This window comes from Pelophylax lessonae (genome assembly GCF_965119305.1).
Source record: "Pelophylax lessonae genome assembly, chromosome: 10".
In the NCBI taxonomy this organism is placed as follows: domain Eukaryota; kingdom Metazoa; phylum Chordata; class Amphibia; order Anura; family Ranidae; genus Pelophylax; species Pelophylax lessonae.
In genome coordinates this window covers 176,437,093-176,455,345 of record NC_138777.1, presented here as the reverse complement: position 1 = coordinate 176,455,345, position 18,253 = coordinate 176,437,093, and the positions used below count along the sequence as shown (strand labels likewise).

Below are 18,253 nucleotides of genomic sequence, written 5' to 3'. Positions count from 1 at the left end.
AGCCGACAGGTCACATGAGCGGTGCTCGACCCTCTGAAAATTGGTAAAGAATGGCGTATTTTTTTAAAACACATACTCAGACACACAGGGGCACACAGGATTATTAAACAGACCAGACAGGATGGTATAAAGTGGTTTAACAATCACTTGAAAGGGGAACTTGAGATTCCAGGGGGGGGGGGGATTTGCCCCCCCTTGCCCCTGCCTGCGGATGCCCATGAGCAGGGCTATGAGCTTGTACTGGATAACAAAACCAATTTCAGTCATAAAGTACACTGCTGTTGATGCTGTGCCAGCTGCCCAAAGTCTCAACCTGCAATTGCTCCATACATAGTCTGGCACTTTGATCAGAAAACACAAAAGAACATTAGCTTTCTCAGGACCAGATCTTCTACAGACTCGCCACTGAAGTGTTTCCGTAATAAGATATTTGTAATAAATCTATTGATGATTACAATAGAAGAAAATACACTAAAGTGGTGTGTGGGAGAGAAAGAAAAGTCTTTCTTTTTCTTCCACACATCATTTTAGTGCCTTTTCTACTATTCTGGAAATCAATACTTATTAGAAATATCCTCTTACGGAAACAGTTCAGTGGTAATTTTGTGGAGGAATAATCTGGTCTTGAGGGAGCTAATGACAACACTTAGGTGGATTATGCTGCATGGTCATTTGTGTTTAGTCATCAATGTGACAGACTATATATGGAACGATTACAGGATGAGTCTTTGGGCGGCTTGCATGGCATGGACAGCAGTGTGAAATTCAATAATGTTGTCTCTGTGCTACCCAGTAACAGTGCAAATTAATAACAAATAACAGACTGCAGCCAGCACTGACATGCATTCCCACATCAACAATGGTATTATTCCTAAAACAATGCAGCGTAATCAAAATTCAAAGAAATAAAAATCAAAAATGCACCTCTATCATGCGTCTATGTACAAAGCCAGCAATAAATAAACCCCATTTAATATATATATATAACAAAAAAATGCATGAATTTTAAATGTGCAAACAAATGACATGCATAAATGTGCATCAGGAATGGTGATGTATAAACATAAAAACACTGAAATATATTGCATATATAAAAATGCATCCAATAAATGTGTAATGTACTCACAATGTTCTCAGTGTCCAAATAAAATGATCCTCCGTGATAATAATCCACAATTATTGTCGTGTACACCTAGCGTAATCCACCACGAATTAAACTAGCCGCTCACCTCAATATTATATATACACTATATCAGTCTTCAAAATTTTCACTCGCCTGCTCGCATTTGACAAGCGGAAATAACTTGAGGGCGAGTGTGGGGCTGCTATGAAGGGAGGGGCGGACACCGCCGGCATTGGAGCCATTCTCCTCCCAGCGGTTGGCAGGAAACTGGGCAAGAGAGAGGAGAGGAAGAGGAGAGCTGGCCGAATCACACAGAGCAGGGATCTCCTGCTGTGACACAGCTTGGATTTGAATTGCCTGCCAGACCGCTGTCAAACAAAGTCCCGCCTCCTTGACCAACTCCTATGATAAACAGATACATTGGTCCAATGCCAGGAAGTTTAAGTAGTATGATGTCTATCATAGGAATTGGTCCAGGAGGTAGGACTTTGTTTGACTGAAGCCCCAGGCAATTCAAATCCAAGCTGTGTCACAGTGGGAGATCCCTGCTCTGTGTGATCTGGCCGTCTCTCATCCCTGTGATCCCCGTGCACTGATGAGGCTGTGCTGATGGGCACTGGTGAGGCTGCATTGATGGGCACTGGTGAGGCTGCATTGATGAGAAATGGTGAGTCTGCACTGATGAGCACTGATGAGGCTGCACTAATGGGCACTGATGAGGCTGCATTGATGGGCACTGATGAGGCTGCATTGATGGGTACTGGTGAGGCTGCACTGATGGGCAATGACCAGGCTGCATTGATGGGCACTGACCAGGCTGCATTGATGGGCACTGGTAAAGCTGCATTGATGGGCACTGATGAGGATTCACTGATGGGCACTGATCAGGCTGCATTGATGGGCACTGGTAAAGCTACATTGATGGGCACTGATGAGGCTGCATTGATGGGCACTGATAAGCTGCACTTATGGACACTGATAGGTTGCACTAATGGGCACTGCTAGGCTACATTGATGGGCACTGCTGAGGCTGCACTGATGGGCACTGATAGGCTGCACTGATGATGCTGCACCGATGGACACTGATAAGCTGCACTGATGGGCACTGATAGGCTGCATTCAGGGTCACTGATAGGGCAGTACAGCCAGCCCTCCTAATATGTATTTTTGTAACTTAATTCTGCATAAAACATTTAACAGTGTGATTTAATGAGATCATTTACAAGGGCGTGTTTAGGGGCAGAATTAGGGGTGGGGCAGGGCAGGATAGGGGTTGGGTGGAACAACTGGTGGCGAATAACTCTTAAGGCCTGGCTAGTAGCTCAGAACTTGAAATTTTGAGCCCTGCACTATATTATCAAATGTTTTAGGACGCCTGCCTTTACATGCACATGGCATCCCAGTCTTAGTCCGTAGGGTTCAATAATGAGTTGGCCCACCTTTTGCTATATTATTTTTTCTTTTTTTGCTATTTTTTTCCCCAGGAAAGTGGAGTTACCCTTTAAAGTTGGGGCTTAATCATGCAGGGAACTACACTATATTACCAAAAGTATTGGGATGCCTGCCTTTACACAGACATGAACTTTAATGGCCTAGTCTGTAGGGTTCAATATTGAGTTGGCCCACCCTTTGTAGCTATAACAGCTTTACATTTTCTGGGAAGGTTGTCCACATGGTTTAGGAATGTGTCTATGTCTCTTCCAGAATTGCATTTCTGAGGTCAGCCACTGATGTAGACGAGAAGCCCTGGCTCACAGTCTTCGCTCTGATTCATCCTAAAGGTGTTCTATGGGGTTGAGGTCATGACTCTGTGCATGCCAATCAAGTTCCTCCACCCTAAACTCGGTAATCCATGTCTTTATGGACCTTGTTTGTGCACTGGTGCGCAGTCATGCTGGAACAGGAAGGGGCCATCCCCAAACTGTTCCCACAAAGTTGGGAGCATGAAATTGTCCAAAATGTCTCGGTATGCTGACGCCTTAAAAGTTCCCTTCACTGGAACTAAGGGGCCAAGCCCAACACCTGAAAAACAACCCCACACCATAATCCCCCTCCACTAAATAATTTGGACCAGTGCACAAAGCAAGGTCCATAAAGACATGCATGAGCGAGTTTGGGGTGGAGGAATTTACTGGCCAGCACAGAATCCTGACCCCAACCTAAAAGAACACCTTTGGAATGAATTAAAGCAGGGACTAAGAGCCAGGGCCTCTCGTCCAACATCAGTGCCTGACCTAACAAACATTTCCATAGACACACTCCTAAACCTTGTGGACAGCCTTCCCAGAAGACATGAAGCTGTTATAGCTGCAAAGGGTGGGCTAACTCAGTATTAAACCTTACGAACCAAGACTGGGATGCCATTAACGTTTATGTGCGTGTAAAGGCAGGTGACACAATACTTTTGGTAATATAGTGCCTTGGTCCTCAACCCTGGCCTACAGGGCCCACTACCAGGCCAGATTTTCAAGATAACTGAAATACATCCCAGGTGATATCATTTGCTGCTCAGTGATTGCAGTACTCTAGTCTGCATCTCCCCAAGGTAATACCTAAAATCTGGCCTGTTAGTGGGCCCTGTAGGCCAGGGTTGAGGACCACTGATATAGTCATATACTACGTTCTTTACTGTCAGTTCAACCCATGTGAGCTCATGTTTGCGGCCTAAACAGCCCGCCACCAACTTGTGTATACTGTGAACGCCTACTGTACCTCTAGCCATCATATACTACGTTCTTTGCTGTCAGTTCAACCCATGTGAGCTCATTTTTGCTATCTAAACAGCCCGCCACCAACTTGTGTATACTGTGAACGCCTACTGTACCTCTAGCAATCATATACTACATTCTTTGCTGTCAGTTCAACCCATGTGAGCTCATTTTTGCTATCTAAACAGCCCGCCACCAACTTGTGTATACTGTGAACGCCTACTGTACCTCTAGCCATCAAAAACTAAGTTTTTTGCTGTCAGTTCAAACCATGTGAGCAAATTTTTGGAGCCTATCTGAGTATACTTTTACAAGTGTAATTTTATGAACAACTGGTGTGATAAACCAGTGACCCCCCAATACCACATATTGAAGTGGGGTGTTATCTGAGTATACTTTTAAAAGTGTATTTGTGTCCTGCAACAATATTGCCTCTTCTGCTGAGTTAAGTCTGATACACACAGTGCCAAACTCACTGGCCAATTTTTTGAACAACTGGTGTGATAAACCAGTGGCCCCCCAATACCAAATTTTGAAGTGGGGTGTTATCTGAGTATACTTTTACAAGTGTATTTGTGTCCTGCAACAATATTGCCTCTTCTGCTGAGTTAAGTCTGGTACACACAGTGCCAAACTCACTGGCCAATTTTATGAACAACTGGTGTACTGGTGAGATAAACCAATGGCCCCCCAATACCACATATTGAAGTTGGGTGTTATCTGAGTATATTTTTACAAGTGTATTTGTGTCCTGCAACAATATTGCCTCTTCTGCTGAGTTAAGTCTGATACACACAGTGCCAAACTCACTGGCCAATTTTTTGAACAACTGGTGTGATAAACCAGTGGCCCCCCAATACCACATTTTGAAGTGGGGTGTTATCTGAATATACTTTTACAAGTGTATTTGTGTCCTGCAACAATATTGCCTCTTCTGCTGAGTTAAGTCTGATACACACAGTGCCAAACTCACTGGTCAATTTTTTGAACAACTGGTGTAATAAACCAGTGGCCCCCCCAATACCACATATTGAAGTGGGGTGTTATCTGAGTATACTTTTATAAGTGTATTTGTGTCCTGCAACAATATTGCCTCTTCTGCTGAGTTAAGGCTGATACACACAGTGCCAAACTCACTGGCCAATTTTTTGAACAACTGGTGTGATAAACCTGTGCCCCCCCCCAATAGCACATATTGAAGCGGGGTGTTATTTAACAGTATACTTTTCTAAGATTGTATTTTAGTCCTGCAAAAATGTGGCCTCTTTTGCTCTGTTAACTGTGCTACACACATTGACAACAGATACTGGCCAATTATTTGTAGAACTGGTGTGATAAACCTGTGGCCCCCCAATACCACAGATTGAAGCGGGGTGTTAGCTACACAGACACATGGTCTAGCAAACACGGGCAGGGAAGGTATATCACTTTTACTGCCCAATGAGTGAACCTTCTGACGGCCGTTAAGCATGCAACCCGTGGCACCCGTGTAGATTTAGTTGTACCGCCACAGATTGCAAGCATTCCTGCCTCTTCTTCTCCTCCTCCTCCATCCTCCCTCTCCTCCTCGGCTGACTCCTCCTCTTCCACTGCTACCGTCTCTTCTCCTGCACCGCCCAAGATCCCCAGAACCTATTCCACATGCCAGGTGAGACGTTGCTTGCCATGCTGTGCTGTGTCTGTTGTGCCTGGAAGTCAAGAGCCACACTGGTCCTGCACTCCTTTCAGGTTTGCGTTCACAGGCAGATCAGTGGCTGACACCGTTGAATTTGTCAGTTGGTAAAGTGGTGTGTGACAACGGTGCCAATCTGCTGAGCACGCTGAAACAGGGAAAAATAACACACGTGCCATGCATGGCACGCGTCCTGAACTTGGTGGTGCAGTGATTCTTTGCCAAATACCCTGGGGTCCAGGTCGTCTTGTGGCAGGCCAGGAAAATCTTGGGCCATTTCTGAAGATCTTACACAGCCATGGCTCGCCTTGCTGAGATTCAGCGGCGACTCAACCTGCCCCTCAGGCGTCTTATTTGTGACTGCCCGATGCGATGGAACTCAACGTTGCATATGCTTGAGAGGCTGCTCCAGCAGAAACTTACAGTTAATGACTACCTGTTCGAACTCGGAGGCAGGACAGGTTCTGGGGAGCTTGGGTTTTTTTCACCTCGCCAGTGGCTGCTCATGCGGGACGCATGCAGACTTCTGCGGCCATTCGATGAGATCACCAAACTGGTCAGTCACGGCCAGTGCGCCATAAGTGACATCATACCTTACGCCTTCTTTCTGGAGCGTGCATTGCGTCATGTGTCATTGATCAAGCCGTCGAGGAGCAGGAAGATCAGGAAGTTGCAATGTTGAATGAATTCCCAGGGGGTGCTACTCCATCTGAGACAAATCAACAGCAGGAGTCTGAAGAGGAGTCAGAGGAGGTGGAGGATGGTGCTGGGGGGGATGTGGAGGAGCAAGAAGAGCATGCTTTAAACCTTTCTGGGATCCCTTGTGTTATCCGTGGATGGGGGGAGGAGAACGAGGACGACATTATCCTGGATGATGAGCTGGAAGCAGGCCACTATACCGCTTCTAGTTTACTGGAAATGGGGGCCTACATGCTGCAGTGTTTTAAGGGGGACCCCCATTTAAAACGCATAAAGGCCAAGGACCAGTAGTGGGTGGCAACGTACTTAGACCCCCGGTACAAACACAAAATGGCGGAAATGTTACCACAATCACAGAGGGCGGTCAGAATGCAGCACTTCCAGGCCTTGCTGCGGGAAATGCTGCATTCTGCTTTTCCGTGCGCTGGCAGAGGAATTTCCAGTCACAGAGAGACAGTTGCGGGTAGCAATCCAACAACGCCTGCAAGAAGAGGGCGGTTGGAAGATGTCTTGGTCACTTCAGATATGAGATCCTTCTTTCAGCCGAACCATCGACAGCTGTACTCCCGATCCAGCATGAGGGAACGCCTAGACCGACAGGTGTCCGACTACATCGGGTTAACGGCCGATGTGGACGCTCTGAGGAGTGATGAACCCCTGGACTACTGGGTGGGCAGGCTTGACCTCTGGCCAGAGCTTGCACAATTTGCAATGGAAATGTTGGCTTGCCCCCCATCCAGTGTCCTGTTGCCTAGCTCATGACAGTGTAGACAACCTCACATTTATAAAAAGGCATGGATCTCTGAGGAATTCAACACATGTGACCAGTAGACCAGGTTTCATCGAAATTCCTCCACCCCCAACAATTCCTGGTCCTTGGCTTCGCTACATACAGCGGCATAAAAGGCATTTCATGTCCATTGAATGGCAAATTTTTGGGGCCTTTCATGGCCGACAATTATTTTTTCTGTGAATGCCTAATGTACCTCCAGCCACCAAATACTAAGTTCTTTGCTGCCAGTTTAAACCATGTGAGCTAATTTTTGGAGCCTATACAGGCCGATACTTACGGTTCTGTGTACTGTGAACGCCTACCATACCTCTAGCCTTCAAAAACTACGTTTTTTGCTGTCAGTTCAAACCATGTGAGCTAATTTTTGGAGCCTATACAGGCCGACACTTACGGTTCTGTGTACTGTGAACACCAACCATACCTCTAGCCATCAAAAACTACGTTTTTTGCTGTCAGTTCAAACCATGTGAGCTAATTTTTGCAGCCTATACAGGCCGACACTTCTGTATACTGTGTGAATGCCTAATGTACCTTCAACCACAGAATACTACATACTTAGCTGTCAGGTAAATCCATGTGAGCTAATGTTTGGGGCCTGGAATGGGCGACACTTACTTCTGTATCCTGTGAAAGCCTAATGTACCTTCAGCCACAGAATACTACATTCTTAGCTGTCAGGTAAACCCATGTGGGCTATTTTTTTGGTGCCTTTTATGGCCGACACTTACTTCTGTTACCTGTGAATGCCTAATGTACCTTCAGCCACAGAATACTACGTTCTTAGCTGTCAGGTAAACGCATGGTGGTTAATTTTTGGGGCCTAGAATGGCCGACCCTTACTTCTTTATCCTGTGAACGCCTAATTTTTCAGACTGGAAATGAAAAACAATGGGTCTGTAAAGGTTCCGCCAAATTGTGGAATGGATACGGACCCATTTTACAGATGTGTGAATGGACCCTATATGTATTAGACAATGTATTTACCGGCTGCTGTCAGTTCTGGCTGATTTATGAAAAAAATATATATATTTTTTGCTGTAAAAAAAATAAATACATTTAGGGCAACTTTTTCAATTGCAATACTTCTGTTATGACATTGTCCATGTGCTGGGACTATTTGTGCACAGCTAGTACGTCTTTTGTGGCTGCAAATATGACCTAAAGGTTTTTAAAGTTCGCCTCCCATTAAAGTCAATGGGGCCCGCCGTGAACTCGCTGTTCGCTGACTTTTGAGAAAATTTGCGGCTGGCGTTTGCGAACCGCCCCGGGCCGATGTTCGTCCATCACTAGTGGGGAGCAGCATAGCCACAGAAACATAGATGTACCTGAAAATAAATGGTAAAAGAGGTACCCGGAACTCCGGGCCAATCAGCAAATTATGCTGAAAAAAATAAACTGACAAGAACAAGTGAAACATGTATATATACATGTATATACATTTTCAATGGGGCATTGCCCACACAATGCTGCAGCATATGTGGGGGCAATTTGTGGGGCCGGCTGGTTCAGAGCTCTCATAGTCAAAGAAAATGTTATAACAGCACTTATCCTATAACATTGTATGTATCTACACACACATAGCATGAAGCAGAAAAAAAAGGGGGGGATGCAAAAACAGGGAGCAAAAGTCAGCATCAAAAATTCACAGTCAGCACTCCACTGAGCTAGAGCAGGATGAGTGAAGGCACAAAAGGAGTTACAAAATTGGCCAGTAGAGAGCAGTGGAGCCCAACATTGGAGGATGAAAATTTTGCAGCTCAAAAACAGGGACACACCTGCAGGTCATACAGGCAATATGAAAGCAAATGCAAAGTTATTCCAGTTCCAAGCTGCAGAGCTGAGTCAGGCGCTGACGATGCAGCAAAGCATAAACTCATTAAAAAATGAAAAAGAAGGGAAATGAAAAGTCAAAAATAAAAAGAAGGGGGAACCAAGCGAAATAAAAGTGATTCAACTCACTGAGGTAGCAAAAAAAAACTCCAGGCACACCGGATTGGATACAGCAGGAACTTCAAAAACAGGTAGGTTTCCAGGGCAGACATCTGAATCGCAGAGCTATGGCGGGCGAACGTTCATGTTGAACCAGTCCTGGGCAGCATCTGGGGTGTTGAAAAAGAGGACACGACTTCCATCAATCACTCTCAGTCTAGCCAGGTAGGACATTGAGTAAATAATCCCATTCTCTCTCAGCTTCCTCTTAATTTCTGTGAATGTGGCCCTCTGCAGCTGGCCTTTGTGGTGGGCCTTGTGGAGTATCAGATCCCAGTCCTTACAATTCAGCAGCCTGGCTAATAATGGCCGAGGGGCAGCACTAGGTATGAGAGGTTTAGCAGGGACCCTGTGTGCTCGTTTAACCGCAAAAGCAGAGGAAAACTGTGCACCAGGAAAAGTAGATTTAATCCAGGCATCAATAAAGTCTACAGGGTTCTGACCCTCTGCCTTTTCAGGGAGCCCCAAAATTCTGACATTGTTGCGCCGAAGGAGATTTTCAAGGTCATCAGCCTTCTGGAACCAAAATGATATTTGTTTTTCTGCAGCAGACACCCGGGCAGGGAAAGAGGAAAAGTAATCCTCAATGGAGGATATCCTCCACTCAGTCTCTGTCACCCTCTCCAGCACCTTCTGCATATCATGGCGCATGAGGCCTATGTCCACCCTAATTTCCTCCATTTTGCCCGTTAGAGAAGTGTTACAAGCAGTGATGGACTCTAAGAGCTGGGCATTCACTTGCTCCAGGGTGAGCTTACCCGATTTCTCAGTCGACGAGACGCCAGGTTTCAAAGGGTCCCGCGCAACTTCGCCACTGCTCCGAGTCAGTGGAGGGCCACGACCATCTTGCTTCTCCATGCAGGCAAACTCTTTCAGGCGTTCCACTGGGACAGAGGAGCGATCCTTGCTCATTTCGGCAGGAGGGTGTGCCACGGAGGGACACTTTTGTGAGAGAGAGCAGCTAAGAACAAGCAGGATTACAGCAGATTCTGTGAGCGGCTGATGGAGCCACTCTCAAGCACATCTGCCCATGCCGACGCTAGCCACGCCCCCGGCTCGCACCTCTTTCTCTGCGGCTCCGCCGGGCTCACGCCTCTCTCTGGCTCCACCGGATCGCACCTCTATCTCTGCGGCCTCGCTGGGCTTGCACCTCTCTCTCTGTGGCCCACCTGGCTCTCACCTCTCTCTTGGCGGATCTGCTGAGCTTGCACCACCCTCTCTGCGTGCCTGCCGGGTTCACACCTCTCTCTCTGCATCTCCGTGCGGCACGCACCTCTCTCTTTGGGGCCCCACTAGGCTGGCTGCTCTCTCTTTGCCGCCCCGCTGGGCTCGCACCTCTCTGTCTGCGACCCTGCCAGGCTCGCACCGCTCTCTCTCCGGCCCCGCCGGGCTCGCACACACCTCTCTCTATGGGTCTCCGCCGGGCTCGCACCTCTTTTTTTTTTTTAAACTCTTTTATTGAAGGATAGAAAGCTTATGGTACATACAAACATGGCACTTAACAGGAGCACCAAACAAAGAAAATAATGTACAAAATTAAGCGGTACATTAAATTACAGTGAATGCAAGAAAACAAATCAAGCAGCATGCTGCATTACATTATGGCATAGGGTCAAAGAACCGGACAAGGTACAAAAAAACATACGGAGAAAGAAAACCACAGGGAATCTATACTTGTATAGAGGGCCCTAGGTAGAGGAGATGGTAAGGTCAGAGGAGCACCACACCCCCCACACTTTATCAAATTTGGCTGGGAAACCCCTACGTTCAAACACAAGTTTTTCATATGGCAACACCTGATTAACCAACTGTAACCACATATGTATCAAGGGAGGAGTGTATTGAATCCACTTAAGGGCAATGACCTTACGGGTCATAAACACTGACTCCAGTAACATAGTCCTAGTATGTCTCGGCCACCTCTCCTCATCCAACACTAACAGTAAACACACCATGAGGGTGCATGGCACAGCATTGGACAGGACCGAGGGAAAAACCTTGGTCACCCTCCGCCAGCACCAAGCAATTATCGGACATTGCCACATCTCGGCCAGGCCAGGCACGCACCTCTCGCTCTTTGCGGCCCCCACCAGGCTTGCACCTCTCTTTTTCCGGCCCTGCCAGGCTCGCATCTCTCTTTTTAATGTAAAGGCAAGGTGGTTGGTGGTCCTGTCTCCCTGTTTAAAGATTTCTCACCAGGTGTCTTCTGATTTTAGGGATCTAAGGAAACAGAAAAGATGTTAGACATAGAGGACCAAATGGAAATTACCAGATTCATCAATATTATAAACAAACTCAAGGTTGACGACGTCTTCTCCACAGAGGAAGGGTATCTCCCAGAACTCAATCCACCCATCTGTCTCCATCCTGTGCAAGAAAAACAGCTATCACTGCTCTGCAAAGGGGGCATGAATTGCTTTGCTTCCTCCATGTCCTGATGCAGCTTGAATTAAATGAGTGGGAGCAGGGTAGGATTGTAGTGTCCTCTCCTGCTTCCATTTCACTCAATAAGATGGTACATGTGGCAGCTCCTGATACTCCCTGGCCAGTGGTCTGACTGGTACTGGCTGGTCCTCAGCAATGATGCACTTCCTTGGAGATCGATTCCTGTTGGACCTGGCATTCTCCCATTGTTGTGAAAGAGCAGTTCTAGATGGCATTGATTTCAGCGTTTATGTCATGTAACCCTTTCTATCAGAATTTTAAACCTTAATGCCTAGGGCAAGTGTGTAATTTTTAACAGATTTTAAGTGTGACAGGTGGCTGTCTCATATGTAAACCTGAAAATAGGAGATAATTTAATTACTTCAGCCTCCGTGATGTACCCATACATCGCCCGATTGAAGTGGTTCTACCGGGATAATGCCTGCAGCTACAGGCATCATCCCAGCATCTATTTTTTTATCCAGCAATGCTCAGTAATGTAAAAGCAATCCTAGCGGCTAATTTAGTGATAGCTAATTAGCCTCTGGATCATTTTTACTGGCAGTGGAAGGGGCAAAGTAGATTCTCCTGTCCTACTAGGGAGCCCGGGACTGAATCCAGTGGTTCTGCCAGCTAACCATAGAGATGACTGAGGATCGGAACATCCCCAGATCTCTATAAATAGGACCTGTCACTGCTCCAGCTATCATAAGGGATCAAATTCATCCCTTGTGATAGCCATAAAAGTGAACAAAAAAAAATAAGAAGTGTAAAAAAAGAAAATTGATAAGTAATAAATTAGAAAAAAAATGGAAAGCGCCTTTGTCCCCCTACTGTCGTGCACGAAGGCAAATGCATATGTAGGTTGTGCACAGATAAATAACTAGCATTCCCACCACACATCACATGTGAGGTATTGCTTTAAACGTTGTAGCAAGAGCAATAATTTTAGCACTAGATGTCCTGTGTAACACTAAACTGGTATCCTTTAAAGAGTAGTCTCTGAATAATTTAATTTCCATCTATCAGTGCCGCCCACCAGTGCCCATCATTGCCATCTATCAGTGCCGCCCACCTATGCCCATCAGTGCTGCCTATCAGTGCCACCTATCAGTGCCTATCAGTGCCCATCAGTGCTGCCTATCAGTGCCCATCAGTGCCGCCTATCAGTGCCCACCAATGCTGCATATCAGTGCTACCTATCAGTGCCACATATCAGTGCCCATCAGTGCTGCATATCAGTGCTGCCTATCAGTGCCCATCAGTGCTGCATATTAGTGCCACCCCCAGTGGCGGCTGGTGCTCAAAATTTTTTGGGGGGGCGCAAAAAAAAATATAATAGGTATTGCTTTGCGGCAAAAAAACGCTGTAAAAAATTGCGTGACTTAACAAACAATCATTACGTTGGTTCAAGATTGACCAGCCTGTCCCCCATCAATGCACAGTGACCTGACCAGCATGTCCCCCATCAATGCACAGTGACCTGACCAGCATGTCCCCATTAATGCACAGTGACCTGACCAGCATGTCCCCATTAATGCATAGTGACCTGACCAGCATGTCCCCATTCAATGCACAGTGACCTGACCAGCATGTCCCCATTAATGCACAGTGACCTGACCAGCATGTCCCCCATCAATGCACAGTGACCTGACAAGCATGTCCCCATCAATGCACAGTGACCTGACCAGCATGTCCCCATTAATGCATAGTGACCTGACCAGCATGTCCCCATTCAATGCACAGTGACCTGACCAGCATGTCCCCATTCAATGCACAGTGACCTGACCAGCATGTCCCCATTAATGCACAGTGACCTGACCAGCATGTCCCCCATCAATGCACAGTGACCTGACCAGCATGTCCCCATCAATGCACAGTGACCACCTGACCAGCATGTCCCCATCAATGCACAGTGACCTGACCAGCATGTCCCCATCAATGCACAGTGACCACCTGACCAGCATGTCCCCCATCCATGCACAGTGACCTGACCAGCATGTCCCCATTAATGCACAGTGACCACCTGACCAGCATGTCCCCATTAACGCGCAGTGACCACCTGACCAGCATGTCCCCATCAATGCATAGTGACCACCTGACCAGCATGTCCCCATCAATGCACAGTGACCACCTGACCAGCATGTCCCCATCAATGCACAGTGACCTGACCAGCATGTCCCCATTAATGCACAGTGACCTGACCAGCATGTCCCCATCAATGCACAGCGACCTCACCAGCATGTCCCATCAATGCACAGTGACCTGACCAGCATGTCCCCATTAATGCACAGTGACCTGACCAGCATGTCCCCATTAATGCACAGTGACCTGACCAGCATGTCCCCCATCCATGCACAGTGACCTGACCAGCATGTCCCCATCCATGCACAGTGACCTGACCAGCATGTCCCCCATTAATGCACAGTGACCTGACCAGCATGTCCCCCATTCATGCACAGTGACCGGACCAGCATGTCCCCATTAATGCACAGTGACCTGACCAGCATGTCCCCATTAATGCACAGTGACCACCTGACCAGCATGTCCCCATTAATGCACAGTGACCACCTGACCAGCATGTCCCCATCAATGCATAGTGACCACCTAACCAGCATGTCCCCGTCAATGCACAGTGACCACCTGACCAGCATGTCCCCATCAATGCACAGTGACCTGACCAGCATGTCCCCATTAATGCACAGTGACCTGACCAGCATGTCCTCATTAATGCACAGTGACCTGACCAGCATGTCCCCCCATCTATGCACAGTGACCTGACCAGCATGTCCCCATTAATGCACAGTGACCACCTGACCAGCATGTCCCCATTAATGCACAGTGACCACCTGACCAGCATGTCCCCATTAATGCACAGTGACCACCTGACCAGCATGTCCCCATCAATGCATAGTGACCACCTGACCAGCATGTCCCCATCAATGCACAGTGACCACCTGACCAGCATGTCCCCATCAATGCACAGTGACCTGACCAGCATGTCCCCATTAATGCACAGTGACCTGACCAGCATGTCCCCATTAATGCACAGTGACCTGACCAGCATGTCCCCCCATCTATGCACAGTGACCTGACCAGCATGTCCCCATTAATGCACAGTGACCACCTGACCACAGTCATGTCACACATGTCACAGTCATGTCACAGGTCAGGTCATGTCACAGGTCAGGTCACAGGTCATGTTACAGTCATGTCACAGGTCAGGTCACAGGTCAGGTCACAGGTCAAGTCACAGGTCATGTCACAGGTCATGTCATAGGTCATGTCACAGTCAGGTCACAGGTCAGGTCACAGGTCAAGTCACAGGTCAAGTCACAGGTCATGTCACAGTCATGTCAGGTCAGGTCACAGTCATGTCACAGGTCATGTCACAGGTCAGGTCACAGGTCATGTCACAGTCATGTCAGGTCAGGTCACAGGTCATGTCACAGGTCATGTCACAGTCATGTCACAGTCATGTCACAGGTCATGTCACAGTCATGTCACAGGTCATGTTACAGTCATGTCAGGTCAGGTCACAGTCATGTCACAGGTCATGTCACAGGTCAGGTCACAGGTCATGTCACAGGTCAGGTCATAGGTCATGTCACAGGTCATGTCACTTACCTGCTCTTGGGCTGGCTCACCTGACCGGACAGACTGCTGAAGACACGTCGCTCCTGGCTCAAGAAGGACAGCTCCCCCACATGGTGCTCGCCGACACTGGACACCCCGACTTCTCCGGCACTGCGGGCAGCTCTTTTGCCGATTGGATCTTCTCCCCTCCTCGATCGGATGTTGCAGAGCGGCTTGCGGCGGCGGCGGCTTCTCCCCTCCTCGCGGCGGCGGCGGGAAGCTGACCGGGCGGTGACGGTGAGTGACTGATGCACGCACCGGCACCGCCCCCAACGAGGTCAGCATGGATGTCCTGAATCATGATTGGTCCAGGCTGGAGTCTGGACCAATCATGATCCAAGACATCACAAAAGGGGGGTGGTGTAGCGCCGTGCTCTGCGCTACAGTTACGCCCCAGAAGGCCGCCAATCGGCGCCTCTGCGGGTGGAAAACCCCTCCCCCCCATAGGCACCAATGGAGCGGGCTCCAAAAGGGGGGTGGGTGTAGCGCAGTGCTCTGCGCTACAGTTACGCCCCAGAAGGCCACCTCTCGGCGCCTCTGCGGGTGGAAAACCCCACCCCCCATAGGCACCAATGAGGCGGGCGCCCCTTGTGGGCAAAATTTTTTTTTTTTTTTTAAATCTTTTTTTTTTCTTTTTCTTTTTTTTTGGGGGGGGGGGCGGCACCCCTGCGCCCCCTATCAGCTGGCCGCCACTGGCCACCCCATAAGTGCCACCCCATCAGTGCCTCCTCATCAGTACCTGTCAGTGCGGCCTCATCAGTGCTCGTCAGTGCAGGAAAAATGTATTTATTTACAAAATTTTATAACATAAACAAAAAACGTTTTTTTTTTCAAACTTTTCGGTCTTTTTTTATTTGTTTAGCAAAAAAGAAAAAAACCTTGCAGTGATCAAATACCACCAAAAAAAAGCTCTATTCATGGGAAAAAATTGACATAAATTTGGTTTAGGTACAGTGTTGCATGACCGCGCAATTGTCATTCAAATTGCAACAGCGCTAAAAGCTGAAAATTGGCCTGGGCAGGAAGGGGTGAATGTGCCCTGTATTGAAGTGGTTAAAGAATAAAAATGTAGCCTTCAGAATTACTTTAAGGTATTAGTCAGACAAAGCGAGCTTCCAGTCCGTCAGTGCCGTACCCTTAGCTAATTTATATTGTTCTACAATTTCTTTGTCGTGTGTTAAATGTTTACTTATAAAAGATTGTATACAGTAGCAACAATCAGATAGAAAGGCTATAAATAGTTAAAAAGAAAAAAAAAAAATTCACAAAACTATTATGGTTTCTCTGGCAACTACTCTAATAATGGAACAGCAGTTTTGCTAAAAGTCACTCCTAACCCGAGGAAATACTGCAAGCATTAAATCAATATTTCAGTCATCAAATGACAATTCAAGTTATGTAAAACTTGCCCACTTATATTTACCGAAGGATAGCGATGATGATGGGAAACAAGTTTTTCCACTTTTTGAATATACTTTGTATGCTTTTACATCCCTCCCACAGCCGATTCTACAATGACTTACACGATGAGGGGACTTCTGGAGCTATACTGAATCCTCTATTAAAATGTCTCCACAAATGCTGATCCTTTTGCTCTCTTCCATCTTCCTAGGTAAGTGATATACCACGTAGCATTTTTTACCAAAGACAGAAAATTGTATTGTATTTTTTTTGTGTTTTGTTTCCTACGTGAGATACACTCAGTTGCATAATAAGTTAATACACTACTTGCAATTTTTCCAGGGTACCTGGGACTCCAGCAGATGCCATTGACTGAGCTCTGTGGGGAAAACCAAAGTTAGAATTTTTTGGGAATTACCACTGTTTAAAGGCTTGCCATACTACAGTACACAGAAAATAATTATTTTATTAGATATTGTCCACAGATATGTATAGTGCTGATAAAATGTGCTGTCCATCCTTGCAGTGTTTACTTTATCTTTATCTTTATCTTTATCTTTATCTTTATCTTTATCTTTATCTTTCTGGCAGATAAATGCAACCTGTAAGGCAAAGCTTATTGACTCAATGTCAATATACAGAAATGCATTACATTTTAACACGTAATTGTTGTTGTGAACACAACTTAATATAGTAGTGTATGTGTGGTTATACAATATATGGGCCTGATTCATAGTACGGCGAATTGGCGTTTCGGCGTGATTTTGCGAAGCGGCGATTATTTAAGTCTGAAATTGGCATTCAAAGAACGGCGGGCGGAAAATAGCGCCTAGTGTGAGATTCATTAAGATGCAATATGGTCAGAGCGCGACTTAAAACCACGCCAGCTAAAAGCTCGACTAAAGTTTAGCCAAATTTTCCCCTGTACCCCCAAAAATCCCAAATCACTGTGGAAGGTGTGGAAGTCAATTTGGAGATGACTTGCGTTTAAAAAATCTCAAAAACTGACTTAGAAAGAGAGATATCTGGAAAGGTTAAACAGCTCCTCCAGCCGCGAGCTGCGAACTCGCGAATGTGCGCATGCGCAACGTCAAATTGGCTCAAAAAATTTCGCCAGCGCGATTTTGGGTCAATTTTTTTTTGAATACCGCTTGCAAATCCGCTGTCTCGCCCATAGAAAATGGCAAAAACCGGCGGAATTGGAAAAACATGCACACTTCCAACAAGGGATCCTTTAGTAAACACCATCACATTCCATACACCTTTCCTGCTAACTCCGAAATCATAGCAGTCAAATCTACAGTGTTTATATAGAACCTCCACATTCTCTGAAAAAACCCACAAAATATTACATTGGGGAATTGGTCGTCAGATAGAAAAAAAATAGATGTAAAACATATTTCAAAGAAAGATTATTAGCATTTCACACATATCAAGGAAATGTCACAATTTTGACAATATTTTATGTGTTTCCAAAGAATGTTTTTAGAAATATATTGCAAATACTACCTTTTCTTCCATATGGGTATGGCCAAGTGTTACCATTTTACTACACATTTAACTGAAGGTATATATATATATATCCCTTATACTTGGCTAATTAGCAAAGTATGCCCAACAAACAAATAGAGCTTTAGCTCACAATATTGCTACATATTGACTTTATGGGGCATCTTTTGTATTTTGTTCATGTCTTTGGATTAAAAGTTTGCTGATACACATGCCTTTTTCAAACATGAACAAAATTAATGATGTCAACATTTGGAGGATTGGAGATATCCAAGTGTTGCCCATACAGAGGGCACCTT

The 18,253-nt window shown here is 46.3% G+C and overlaps 1 protein-coding gene across 1 annotated transcript in view; it reads left to right on the top strand.

Moving 5' to 3' along the window:
- Nucleotides 1-10,844: 10,844 nt before the first annotated feature.
- The window catches only part of LOC309566015 (5-hydroxytryptamine receptor 3A-like), a gene marked incomplete at both ends in the record, with an annotated part of 108,924 nt that continues 101,515 nt past the window's right edge, over nt 10,845-18,253 (top strand). Inside the window, 2 exons of the mRNA XM_082271034.1 lie at nt 10,845-10,889; nt 17,037-17,049. Of these exons, the coding sequence (XP_082127160.1) occupies nt 10,845-10,889; nt 17,037-17,049 (58 nt within the window). The remainder of the gene's footprint in view (nt 10,890-17,036; nt 17,050-18,253) is intronic.